The sequence below is a fragment of the Crassostrea angulata genome, chromosome 2, assembly GCF_025612915.1.
Source record: "Crassostrea angulata isolate pt1a10 chromosome 2, ASM2561291v2, whole genome shotgun sequence".
In the NCBI taxonomy this organism is placed as follows: Eukaryota; Metazoa; Mollusca; class Bivalvia; order Ostreida; family Ostreidae; genus Magallana; species Magallana angulata.
The window spans coordinates 75,056,243-75,070,225 of NC_069112.1; the positions used below are offsets into that span (position 1 = coordinate 75,056,243).

A 13,983-nucleotide genomic window follows, 5' to 3' on the forward strand; every position below is an offset into this window, starting at 1 on the left:
AAAATACGCCAGAAACAGGTATATACATTTAAATTTGTACACACATGTACATGTAAATATTGTGTTAGTTGGTGCAAAGACAAAATGCATGTCGAGTTGACTTTTTAACAATTGTCTAGGATCTTGCAAATTAAAACATACATGTATGATGCCCATGCGATCTGGAACATTTTACAGTCCACATCACTTTCAACATTTGCCAATATAGCATCAACAACTACGTATACTTTGGAAATAGTCGTTTTCAATACAAACATTTCATACTTATCCGGTTTTGAACAAGAAATAAAAAAGAAGGTAATTCTTTATGTTCGAACAAAACATGATTACTCAAATAGTTGGGAGAGTTGAAGTAAAAATTGCTTCACATATTTCCCCTCTAAATTAAGAAAATTACACACACTTTGCTAACCACTATCTTTGCTCACGACATCTGCTTGAAAAAAAAAAACGATCTTCGCAACATCGGAATGTCAATTTTGAAACCATGACAGTTCTATATTAATAAAACAACTAAGATTGCTTTATTTATAGTGATTGCTAAATAATAAAGCGCATTAAGATATGTTATTTCATCTCAAAAGGTATATTAATGATTTAACATTTGAAAAAAAAACATTCAGGGAACCTTATGCTACATTATTTTTGGACATTATAACAACATTTTAAAGAATGAAACATCAAACACTTAAAAAAAAAAACAACTTTTATTTGCATGTGTGAAATCACTTTCTCGATGTTCTCGAGAACCATGTCGCGATTATATCTCGCCGCGTAAACGTCCTAAAATGTAGCTGGTATTTACATGTACATGTATTGTTATTCAGATAATATTTATTGCGAAAATCATTTGCAGCGAGCCATGCAGTTTATATCTTGTACATATTTATAAGCATCCTTAGGTGGTGTAGATTTAGGCGCTAATCTAAACATATAGAATATAGATTCTTTACATACCATGCAGGTTTCTTTTAATTCTCGTTTAGCCAGATAAACGTGAGTTTCAGCTATTTTTTCTCTCAACTATATTTTTGTTATTCATAAGAATATTAATATAATTATCGTTTAATATTGAAGTAATATTGAAATGGTAAGATGGTTGTTTAAAAACTTTATGGATCAACTTCGATCGTTTAAAGGTGCCCAGATCGCAATTTCATTTTCACATGAAGTCCAAGATATCAAATTTGTTTTGTCAGGTTTTAAGAATTAAATTCTAAACATACTATTAGTATTGCTCACTCATAGAAATTAAATAGTTTAAAAAATACAGTCAGTGGCGCCGAAAAAATTAAATCTGTAAATCATGATTTATATGGGAGTGAAACACAAGCAAATCACAAACCTCTGCGGCAATGCACTTAAATTTGAATAAAAAAAAAACCCACTTTGAAATATTCGGGGGTAAAACGCGTTAAATGTGTTCACTGAAATGCAACAACTATTAAAATTTTGTATTAATAGGGTCCTTGGCCTCCAATTTACGTATCCGTGAAACCGTGATTTTCACTTTATCCTCGAAAATTGATACTCTTGAATATTAATAAAACCACAGTATCTGGCCCTGTTTAATGTTTATCAAATGTTTTATTACCTTAAAACTGGAAGGTTTTTATTTTCATTTTTTTAATGTTTTATTTTCATATATAAATAAACAGCAATTTTTGCCCTTGCATTTTATTTTATTAAACACGAATACTATCCAAAAGACAGTATATGTCATCAAAGTGATATCTAAATTGATCAATAGAGAATTGGTATCTTTTCTTGGATATTATTACTAGCTTATGTTTCAAATGATTATTTATAAATTTCTTAAATTCCTCGGATAAGAATGCTAAGAATTTTAAGGCACAAAATTACGGAAATTCCTCTAGCAAAACTGTCATCTATTTATTTTTATAATGATATTAATTATTAATAAAACAATAATAATGATAAATGTTATTGTTCCCTTTTATTAGTTTAAATAATTGATAAACAAGAGTCTAACTATATTAGGAATCATTTTTAATACCTGATTGCTTATATATATATCGTAGGTAAAAGCTTGTCATATATTCTAAAAAGAATAAAAAATAACAGATATTTTGTCACAATATGTTCTTAGAAATATCCCCTGCCTCACACAAAATGTTTCGCAGGTTTTTTACAAACGTAGGACATTCTAGAGCTGCACGGCTAGTCATTCCACAAACGTTGTTCCGTACGTAGACAAGCACAGTTTTCTCCCCTACCGCCACTTGGTTCTGTTCTATACCAGTTTGAATACCGCGGCCTTAATCCATTTGATGGATACACGTATTGACCCTCATCTACCACATCAGTAAGGCCAATCCACACGTGGGTATAACCTAACAACACATTACAAAGTACAATTAATGTCACAGATTGAGAAAGTGTAATAAAATGTACTGTTTGAGAGGGATTTTCAATAAAAAATTGATTTATATAATTTTATATCATTTAGTGTTCTTATTTGATTTCTTTGTTTATGATCTTTTAATTTTTTGTTAAAAACACCTATGTATTGCGGGGAGAGTAAATGGGGGGGGGGGGGGGGGGGGGGGCGTCGGAATTTTACTCTTTCAAAATTTGTTTTCGTCGAGAATGTAAAGTTGTTGTGAGAGGGGCATCCACGAATACCATAAAAAATTCACCCGCTATGAATTATAATGATTCCACAGGAATTGCAGGTTTATCTGTAAAACATAATCAAAGAAGCACTTTTCTGTTGTTTAATATTTAAAATGACCTTTGAGCTAGGGTATACTACACTTAATATATTCGTTGTTTAACTTACCAGTAAATACATTTGTCAACTTATACAATTTTTTCTGAAGCATATTTCTTATCAGAATTGTTCCCACCAATTGAAAAAAGGTATTTTGAAAAAAAATGAAGTGTAATGAATGAAAAATATAAACTAATGGAATATAAAATATGAGGTTTCAATGCTGAGTTTGTAAAAATAATTAATGATTTTATAATAAGGAGGATATTATCAAACAGATCCAATTTTTCAAAATACACCACAAACTATATACTAGGATGTTATGCACGTGTCAGTATATATAATCACGATATACAGAGATTTTGTTTTGCCCTAGTTATTGAAATCAAACAGTAAACAAAAATCCTATTTCTTGGAAGGAAAAAAGCAGTTATAATATCTTACGGCGTATCCGACTTTGAAGCAACACCCACTTTTCTTCTTCTGCGGTTTTTAATTCAATCAAATTTGACCCCTTATTGGAACAAATAACCTACGAAAGCCATTTTAAGATTCTGAGTTATTGTTTATGGGGGACAAAAAAATCAAAACATTTTTTTTAATTGTGACATAAGATTAAAAAAAAAAACTGTGTTTACAAATTTTGAAGATTTTAATTTGTTTTTTTTTTACACTTTGAATGTCATGTTAGCATATTAAACATTATTTATATGTCATATATTGAAAGCCTCTAATGTAAACCTTTAAATGATCAACTGCTTAAATGTCCGCATTTTTTTCCTAAATACATAATTTTTTTATGTTTATTCACATTTATTAAATTTAGGATGCATAAAAAGGAATATTGGATTTTTTCAATTTTAATAACTGCTGGCTGACAAAGTGCATATCTGCAATAATAGGTCAAGGATTACAATAAAATCTTACCACGGCATAATGAAAAATATCGGAACCGGATGAAAACCAATAGCACTGGTTTTTGAAGGGTAGCCATCCGTTATCGCAAGCTACAATAAAATATATAATTATGATATAATCATATTAAGTGGCTTCCTATATTTTTTTCTCCTTTCAACAATCAGGAATATACCATGTGCTTTACTTACCACGTTTTGTGCTCGCGACAGATGCTAGAACAATGACACAAAGAAATTACCTCATGTTGTTTGTGAGGAAGGTTACAACCGTTATAGACTCTCTTTGTACCGTTGCTGTGGTATTTATGGAATGCAACTGGGATATTGTTTTATAGCAATACCATTCTAACTGATGAGTCAGAATGTACATGTTTTATTTTAATGTAGGGTTAACACGCTATGGGTCCTGCAGTCAAGTATCTAATATTTCATTTCACAGATGTAATAATGATTTTGCATAATTTTTTAAAAAAGCAAAACATCTTATGTTACTTGTGTCAAATTACTTTATTAATGCAATAGCAAACAGTGCGCCATTTTAAAATTGATTTCATAGGAGTTATAAATGATAAAACTGGATGTGACCGATTGAAAGATTTAGTTTTGCCTACGCAATTTCCAATCTCTTTATTTATCACCAATGTATTTGTGTCTGAATTTATGGTCCTTTGCAATTAAGTATCATTACTTTTATCGAACAGATCCAATTGTTTATTTTAGCTTCTCTATTAATGTTCTCTTGATATAAAGCATATCGGTCACAATGCCGTTTTTTAAAATTGTTTAAAGCAATATGAGCTGCAATTTTCATGTTGAACATTTTTTTTGGTACGAAAAATAATATTATATTCTACCAAAATGACAAAAATATCATGGTTTTTTAATTTGTTAGACATATTTGGTGGAAAAGGCCATTAAGAAACTTTAATTTGGGAAAATTGATTAATTGTCGTCCTGCACAAAAACTGATCTGCTTTATATTCTTTAAAAGTGAAATCTTTCCTCTGAAAAAAATTAATGATTTTTTCAAATCTTTTCTATCATAAAAATTAAGTTACATTATATGAAAGTGCCCGTTTTAAAGGGTAAGAGTTGAAATTGACACCCAAGGGGTGTCAATTTTATTTTAACTACTAGTATTAAACATGCATTATCTTTTTTATTAAACTGAATGTCTTGATTTTAAAGACAACGTTACTGCTTATATAGATAAATGACGTGAATTTTATGGCGAACTTAACGCGCATACTTTACGCGCATGTAACAATTCATTGTGTTACCCGTTGCCAAGAACAAAATTTGGAATTGTAAATTAATAAAAACAGTTCAGTTCATGTTGTGTTGCTTGGTTTATAAAAAAAAACATACACAATGTTTTCTTAACGATAATTATCAGCTATTAAAATTAGCTGAAAATTGAAAATAAATTAGAATTCCGTACAAATAGATTTTTTATGGTTAGAATTGCACTCTTAGTGGCATGTTCTTTACACTTTTATATGTTTAAAGAGAGAATATTTGTATCTTTATATAATCTGTTTTGGTAGATACTCTTTATTTAGAGACGATTGCACATTTACCAAAACCCGACTGTGTATTGCGCCATAGATATTCACCCATTAAGAGACTGCGTTTTTGGTACATGTCGGGATTCAATCTTTACCATTTCCCTTGTATAATACATAAACAATACAGCTTAGTTGTATGCATTTTCCTTCATTAGTATGAAACGACGAAATGAAAATATAGTACAAGGTATATTGCCTAGCTTCTTTAATCAATTGAGAAAACAACGCCAACTGACTTGACGGATACTAAAATGTAAATAACTTTTCTATCCAACTTGACCAATCGTTCATTTTTTTTTTTACACATTAAGGTTTACTGAATGATACATATCTATCCTGCAGGCGTTTTCGAAAGGCAACAAGTAAACTACACATAGTGATTTGCAGGTTTCTTGCAGATGTATTGCATTTTCCAACTACAAGGGTAGTCGTGCCACTTTCTTCTGTCGATTGGAAGCGCTGCACAATCCTCCTTGGTACCAATTTGGGGTTGTCCTTTGTCCCAGTTGGTATAAATAGGTTTTCTCCCACTTGATGGATACACATACTCATTTTGATTCACTACATCAGTGAGGCCTATCCAAAAGGTTTTATAACCTGTAAAAATATGATATGCAAGCTTTTTGAGATTTTCGAAAATCGGGTGACGATAAGGCTAAGAATACTTAAAAAATTGAAATATTTGTTTAATGAGTATGCTATAGCGTTTCTTTTCTTAAAAAAAGGGGGAGAAAAAAAAAATAATATCTTACGGTGTATCCGACTTTGAAGAAACAACCACTTTTCTTCTGCTGCATCTTTTATTTCAATCAAATTTGACCCCTTTTTGGAACAAATATCCTAAAACCAAAAACATTTAAACATGTGCTTTCAGAAAGAAAATTGAAAGGTTGGTGTATTTGAATTGATAAGTTGAAAAGCAAAAAAAAAAAAAAAAAAAAAAAAAAAAAAAAAAAATTGATTTTCTTATTTAATTTACTTTCATTTTTTATCATTGTATGTTTCGAATTATTGTACGTATATGAAAATTTAAGGCTGTAATATTATAAAAAAAAATTTGATGTGCAATAATTAGATAGCATGTAAAGTAATGATTGAAATAAAGAAAAAAAACAACATTTTTTAATCTTATAAAGTAAACAACTACGATTGGGGGTGATAAAATCCAGTAAATCCCAATGGTTTATGATAGATTTTATCACGCCCGATTCTGATTACCAATTTCTTGTTCTGATTATCAAAAGCATATGGTCTAAAACACTTAAAAATTGCTGCTAGAATTCTTTGCTCCGCTGTTTTAAATGAAAATAAGTTAGTGATTTCAATGAAATGAAGAAATTGAGAGGGTTTGCGATAAGTAATGGCATTATTTATCTTATGCAATTAACAATAGGGTAGTAGTTATACTAAAACATGAATTGATTGCCGATCGAATGATTGTATCATGCATAAACGTCAGTGTAATGTTAAACTTTTCATTTTTTGTGTTGAGGTAAAAAATGATCTGTTTTTTAACTGTCACGTGATACCATGGCACGACAACTCCAAAAAGCGACTCGATACCAATTTAGAAATATTTTTCCGTAGTGAACACATTCACTTGATTTTAATATTCAATATTTTTTTCTCATAAAAAGAAACATTTTTCAAATAACTATAATATCGACAGTTATTAAATTCGAAGTTGACTTAACCAACCCGCGTAGCCGATCGCGCTACCATTTCGCCTCAGCGGTTGCTGATGTAAATAAAGGATTTTTGTAAAGTGTATATAGGCCAACATGCAATTAACGTCAAACAGTTGAGGTAAATTTCCTTTCTGAAAACGATTCATTGCTGACGGGGATGCACCGCTGAAGTTTCAAATAAACTTTTGAACAAATTTATTAAACATTCATAATAAAAATGTATATGAGAAGCATGAATTAAAAAAAAAAAATCATCAAATGACGCTTGGCAAAGGATGTACAAAAACATCAATTATATTAATTATATTTTGTGTGCTAAATTATTTTTTAAATGTTTCTCGGTAAGGTCAATCGAGACTCAATTCAAGAAAAGAACATACACACGTTTTGTAATTGCTTGTGTTTGCACGGCAACTTGTTGATTGAACAATCATTTGAATCGATGGATTATTTTAAGCATGGAAACGCTTGCTTCTCCGATGATTTGTTTAAGGACTAGACAACACTCTCATGCATAAATACTTAAAGGGACTTGAAAACGATTTGAGCTCAAAATTTTCAAAATTTATTTTTTCAATTTTTATGTCTAGAATTAATATTATATATGTTTTCAATGCTTTGACAAAATTTGAAAGTCAGATATCGAGTTACAAGCGAGTTACAGAGGTTAGGATTCTTTGTTTTGTAAACAAAGCTCGAGTCCCGTAAATGTTCACATTTTTGTTGTATTGGTATAAGTTTCAATCTAATGTTGTTTTTTGTTGTGATGAAATGATTTATGAACACATTGAATCAGTCTATCTTGTTTCCACAAGTTATTTTGATAAATAAATGGCAATTTCTTTACTTTACAGCATTTGTAAACAAACTTCCTCGACTCGACTCGTGCTTTGTTTACATAACAACAACTTCTTTCCTCTGTATCTCGCTTGTAACATGACTTTTAACATTCAAATCTTGGTGAATCATTTAAAATTTAAAGGTGAGCTATTTTATGAATAAATTAACAATAAAATGTTCACCTGAAATCGTGTCCAGGTCCCTTTAAGTCCCTTTCATATAAATTCTTAGTACAATTCTTAGCTAAGTATAAAGCACGTCAGTATACAGCAGCCATGCTATTGTGTTGTTCTTATACTTTACCTGAGTAGTACTCTTCGGCTCGTGCAATAAGTATCAAACTCTGACTTCTATTTAGGCACAACACGATCATATAAACGACAATGATATCCTAATTTAATAACAAATGCTGACGCAATTTCATATCTACAATAACACAAGTATTAACACATTTAATTCTTACCACTGCATTATGAAAAGTTACGGGACTTGGTGAAAGCCAATAGCAGTGGTTGTTGTAGGGTAACCATCCGTTATCACATACTACAAAAACAAAACCATGAATCGATATAATCTGACTCAATGGCGTTACAAATTTTCACTCTTTGTAAAAAAAAAAACCAAAGACCAATATGCGTTACTCACCACGTTCTGTGCTCGCGACAGTTGCTAGAACAACGAAACAAAGACGTCGTATCATTTTAATTGCAAGGAAGGCTATTACCGTTACTGAGTACGTTGATACTCAGACTGACGGTTTCTGCTTCGTTTATATAAGGCAGCTGAAGTTCCGTTTTACGGCAGTAACAGCATAAGTACTGTGTTGGCATGTACATTTAAAAAAATATATATGGTTAACAAACTATAAGATTTACGGTCAAGTATCCAATATTTCATTTGGCATATGTACAAATAAATAAGCATTTAAACAAAACAAGAACCAAAACCTTATGTTACCCCTGTCAATTACTTTACTGTTGTAAAAAAAATATGGAAAAGGTGCGACATCTGATAGTCAAGTTCACAGGAGTCACAAAACGATAAGAAGGTGACCTAGTGAAACATTTCAGTTTTCCTAATTTTCAGTTTCCCCGTTTTTATTAGAAGAGCATTTGTGTTTAACTTTATGGTCAGTTTTTAGTTTTCCTTTAAATAAACGCATATGTTATGAAGTGTGTTAAGTATTTGTAAATTACATATGTAGTACCATAACCTTCATCGAGCAATTCACGTGATTTGTTGGTTTATGAATCCATTCTTAACGATAATTATCAGCTATTAAAATTAGCTGAAAATTGAAAATAAATTAGAATTCCGTACAAATAGATTTTTTATGCTTAGAATTGCGTTATTAATGGCATGTTCTTTACACTTTTATATGTTTAAAGAGAGAATATTTGTATCTTTATATAATCTGTTTTGGTAGATACTCTTTATTTAGAGACGATTGCACATTTACCAAAACCCGCCTGTGTATTGCGCCATAGATATTCACCCATTAAGAGACTGCGTTTTGGTACATGTCGGGATTCAATCTTTACCATTTCCCTTCTATAATACATAAACAATACAGCTTAGTTGTATGCATTTTTCTTCATTAGTATGAAACGACGAAAGGAAAATATTATACAAGGTATATTGCCTAGCTTCTTTAATCAATTGAGAAAACAACGCCAACTGACTTGACGGATACTAAAATGTAAATAACTTTTCTATCCAACTTGACCAATCGTTCATTTTTTTTTTTACACATTAAGGTTTACTGAATGATACATATCTATCCTGCAGGCGTTTTCGAAAGGCAACAAGTAAACTACACATAGTGATTTGCAGGTTTCTTGCAGATGTATTGCATTTTCCAACTACAAGGGTAGTCGTGCCACTTTCTTCTGTCGATTGGAAGCGCTGCACAATCCTCCTTGGTACCAATTTGGGGTTGTCCTTTGTCCCAGTTGGTATAAATAGCTTTTCTCCCACTGGATGGATACACATACTCATTTTGATTCACTACATCAGTGAGGCCTATCCAAAATGTTTTATAACCTGTAAAAATATGATATGCAAGCTTTTTGAGATTTCCGAAAATCGGGTGACGATAAGGCTAAGAATACTTAAAAAATTGAAATATTTGTTTAATGAGTATGCTATAGCGTTTCTTTTCTTAAAAAAAGGGGGAGAAAAAACAAAAACAATATCTTACGGTGTATCCGACTTTGAAGAAACAACCACTTTTCTTCTGCTGCATCTTTTATTTCAATCAAATTTGACCCCTTTTTGGAACAAATATCCTAAAACCAAAGACATTTAAACATGTGCTTTCAGAAAGAAAATTGAAAGATTGGTGTATTTGAATTGATAAGTTGAAAAGCAAAAAAAAAAAAAAAAAAAAAAAAAAAAAAAAAAAAAAAAATTGATTTTCTTATTTAATTTACTTTCATTTTTTATCATTGTATGTTTCGAATTATTGTACGTATATGAAAATTTAAGGCTGTAATATTATAAAAAAAAATTGATGTGCAATAATTAGATAGCATGTAAAGTAATGATTGAAATAAAGAAAAAAAACAACATTTTTTAATCTTATAAAGTAAACAGCTACGATTGGGGGTGATAAAATCCAGTAAATCCCAATGGTTTATGATAGATTTTATCACGCCCGATTCTGATTACCAATTTCTTGTTCTGATTATCAAAAGCATATGGTCTAAAACACTTAAAAATTGCTGCTAGAATTCTTTGCTCCGCTGTTTTAAATGAAAATAAGTTAGTGATTTCAATGAAATGAAGAAATTGAGAGGGTTTGCGATAAGTAATGGCATTATTTATCTTATGCAATTAACAATAGGGTAGTAGTTATACTAAAACATGAATTGATTGCCGATCGAATGATTGTATCATGCATAAACGTCAGTGTAATGTTAAACTTTTCATTTTTTGTGTTGAGGTAAAAAATGATCTGTTTTTTAACTGTCACGTGATACCATGGCACGACAACTCCAAAAAGCGACTCGATACCAATTTAGAAATATTTTTCCGTAGTGAACACATTCACTTGATTTTAATATTCAATATTTTTTTCTCATAAAAAGAAACATTTTTCAAATAACTATAATATCGACAGTTATTAAATTCGAAGTTGACTTAACCAACCCGCGTAGCCGACCGCGCTACCATTTCGCCTCAGCGGTTGCTGATGTAAATAAAGGATTTTTGTAAAGTGTATATAGGCCAACATGCAATTAACGTCAAACAGTTGAGGTAAATTTCCTTTCTGAAAACGATTCATTGCTGACGGGGATGCACCGCTGAAGTTTCAAATAAACTTTTGAACAAATTTATTAAACATTCATAATAAAAATGTATATGAGAAGCATGAATTAAAAAAAAAAATCATCAAATGACGCTTGGCAAAGGATGTACAAAACATCAATTATATTAATTATATTTTGTGTGCTAAATTATTTTTTAAATGTTTCTCGGTAAGGTCAATCGAGACTCAATTCAAGAAAAGAACATACACACGTTTTGTAATTGCTTGTGTTTGCACGGCAACTTGTTGATTGAACAATCATTTGAATCGATGGATTATTTTAAGCATGGAAACGCTTGCTTCTCCGATGATTTGTTTAAGGACTAGACAACACTCTCATGCATAAATACTTAAAGGGACTTGAAAACGATTTGAGCTCAAAACTTTCAAAATTTATTTTTTCAATTTTTATGTCTAGAATTAATATTATATATGTTTTCAATGCTTTGACAAAATTTGAAAGTCAGATATCGAGTTACAAGCGAGTTACAGAGGTTAGGATTCTTTGTTTTGTAAACAAAGCTCGAGTCCCGTAAATGTTCACATTTTTGTTGTATTGGTATAAGTTTCAATCTAATGTTGTTTTTTGTTGTGATGAAATGATTTATGAACACATTGAATCAGTCTATCTTGTTTCCACAAGTTATTTTGATAAATAAATGGCAATTTCTTTACTTTACAGCATTTGTAAACAAACTTCCTCGACTCGACTCGTGCTTTGCTTACATAACAACAACTTCTTTCCTCTGTATCTCGCTTGTAACATGACTTTTAACATTCAAATTTTGGTGAATCATTTAAAATTTAAAGGTGAGCTATTTTATGAATAAATTAACAATAAAATGTTCACCTGAAATCGTGTCCAGGTCCCTTTAAGTCCCTTTCATATAAATTCTTAGTACAATTCTTAGCTAAGTATAAAGCACGTCAGTATACAGCAGCCATGCTATTGTGTTGTTCTTATACTTTACCTGAGTAGTACTCTTCGGCTCGTGCAATAAGTATCAAACTCTGACTTCTATTTAGGCACAACACGATCATATAAACGACAATGATATCCTAATTTAATAACAAATGCTGACGCAATTTCATATCTACAATAACACAAGTATTAACACATTTAATTCTTACCACTGCATTATGAAAAGTTACCGGACTTGGTGAAAGCCAATAGCAGTGGTTGTTGTAGGGTAACCATCCGTTATCACATACTACAAAAACAAAACCATGAATCGATATAATCTGACTCAATGGCGTTACAAATTTTCACTCTTTGTAAAAAAAAAAACCAAAGACCAATATGCGTTACTCACCACGTTCTGTGCTCGCGACAGTTGCTAGAACAACGAAACAAAGACGTCGTATCATTTTGATTGCAAGGAAGGCTATTACCGTTACTGGGCACGTTGATACTCAGACTGACGGTTTCTGCTTCGTTTATATAAGGCAGCTGAAGTTCCGTTTTACGGCAGTAACAGCATAAGTACTGTGTTGGCATGTACATTTAAAAAAAATATATGGTTAACAAACTATAAGATTTACGGTCAAGTATCCAATATTTCATTTGGCATATGTACAAATAAATAAGCATTTAAACAAAACAAGAACCAAAACCTTATGTTACCCCTGTCAATTACTTTACTGTTGTAAAAAAAATATGGAAAAGGTGCGACATCTGATAGTCAAGTTCACAGGAGTCACAAAACGATAAGAAGGTGACCTAGTGAAACATTTCAGTTTTCCTAATTTTCAGTTTCCCCGTTTTTATTAGAAGAGCATTTGTGTTTAACTTTATGGTCAGTTTTTAGTTTTCCTTTAAATAAACGCATATGTTATGAAGTGTGTTAAGTATTTGTAAATTACATATGTAGTACCATAACCTTCATCGAGCAATTCACGTGATTTGTTGGTTTATGAATCCATTCTTAACGATAATTATCAGCTATTAAAATTAGCTGAAAATTGAAAATAAATTAGAATTCCGTACAAATAGATTTTTTATGCTTAGAATTGCGTTATTAATGGCATGTTCTTTACACTTTTATATGTTTAAAGAGAGAATATTTGTATCTTTATATAATCTGTTTTGGTAGATACTCTTTATTTAGAGACGATTGCACATTTACCAAAACCCGCCTGTGTATTGCGCCATAGATATTCACCCATTAAGAGACTGCGTTTTTGGTACATGTCGGGATTCAATCTTTACCATTTCCCTTGTATAATACATAAACAATACAGCTTAGTTGTATGCATTTTCCTTCATTAGTATGAAACGACGAAATGAAAATATAATACAAGGTATATTGCCTAGCTTCTTTAATCAATTGAGAAAACAACGCCAACTGACTTGACGGATACTAAAATGTAAATAACTTTTCTATCCAACTTGACCAATCGTTCATTTTTTTTTTTACACATTAAGGTTTACTGAATGATACATATCTATCCTGCAGGCGTTTTCGAAAGGCAACAAGTAAACTACACATAGTGATTTGCAGGTTTCTTGCAGATGTATTGCATTTTCCAACTACAAGGGTAGTCGTGCCACTTTCTTCTGTCGATTGGAAGCGCTGCACAATCCTCCTTGGTACCAATTTGGGGTTGTCCTTTGTCCCAGTTGGTATAAGTGGGTTTTCCCCCACTTGATGGATACACATACTCATTTTGATTCACTTCATCAGTGAGGCCTATCCAAAATGTTTTATAACCTGTTAAAATATGATATGCAAGCTTTTTGAGATTTTCGAAATTTGAGTGACGATAATTGTTCAATTAAAACTATTTAATCAGTGTTTGAAAGAGCTTTAATTGTTGACGGTTCTTAAAACATTTTTTGTTGATTACTTGCTTAACAATACTACTTTAAAAGTGGCATTCGTTAAATTTATTCGTTTTGTTTTAATAAATCTATTTAGATATGTAA

The 13,983-nt window shown here is 31.0% G+C and overlaps 2 protein-coding genes across 2 annotated transcripts in view; both read right to left on the minus strand.

The window, feature by feature from the left end:
- The window catches only part of LOC128174865 (potassium voltage-gated channel protein Shaw-like), a 34,875-nt gene extending 26,428 nt beyond the window's left edge, over window positions 1–8,447 (minus strand). Inside the window, exons 1-3 of the mRNA XM_052840295.1 lie at window positions 8,393–8,447; window positions 3,662–3,741; window positions 3,179–3,266 (exon numbers count right to left, since the gene is read on the minus strand). Of these exons, the coding sequence (XP_052696255.1) occupies window positions 3,179–3,266; window positions 3,662–3,741; window positions 8,393–8,447 (223 nt within the window). The remainder of the gene's footprint in view (window positions 1–3,178; window positions 3,267–3,661; window positions 3,742–8,392) is intronic.
- Window positions 8,448–9,492: 1,045 nt separating this feature from the next.
- On the minus strand, window positions 9,493–12,425 carry LOC128171531 (perlucin-like protein). Its single transcript, XM_052837310.1, has 4 exons — window positions 12,371–12,425; window positions 12,189–12,268; window positions 9,948–10,035; window positions 9,493–9,790 (listed from the first exon to the last, which is right to left on the minus strand). Exons 1-4 carry the CDS (start codon window positions 12,423–12,425, stop codon window positions 9,561–9,563), a joined length of 453 nt encoding a protein of 150 aa, XP_052693270.1. The 3' UTR covers window positions 9,493–9,560.
- Window positions 12,426–13,983: the final 1,558 nt, after the last annotated feature.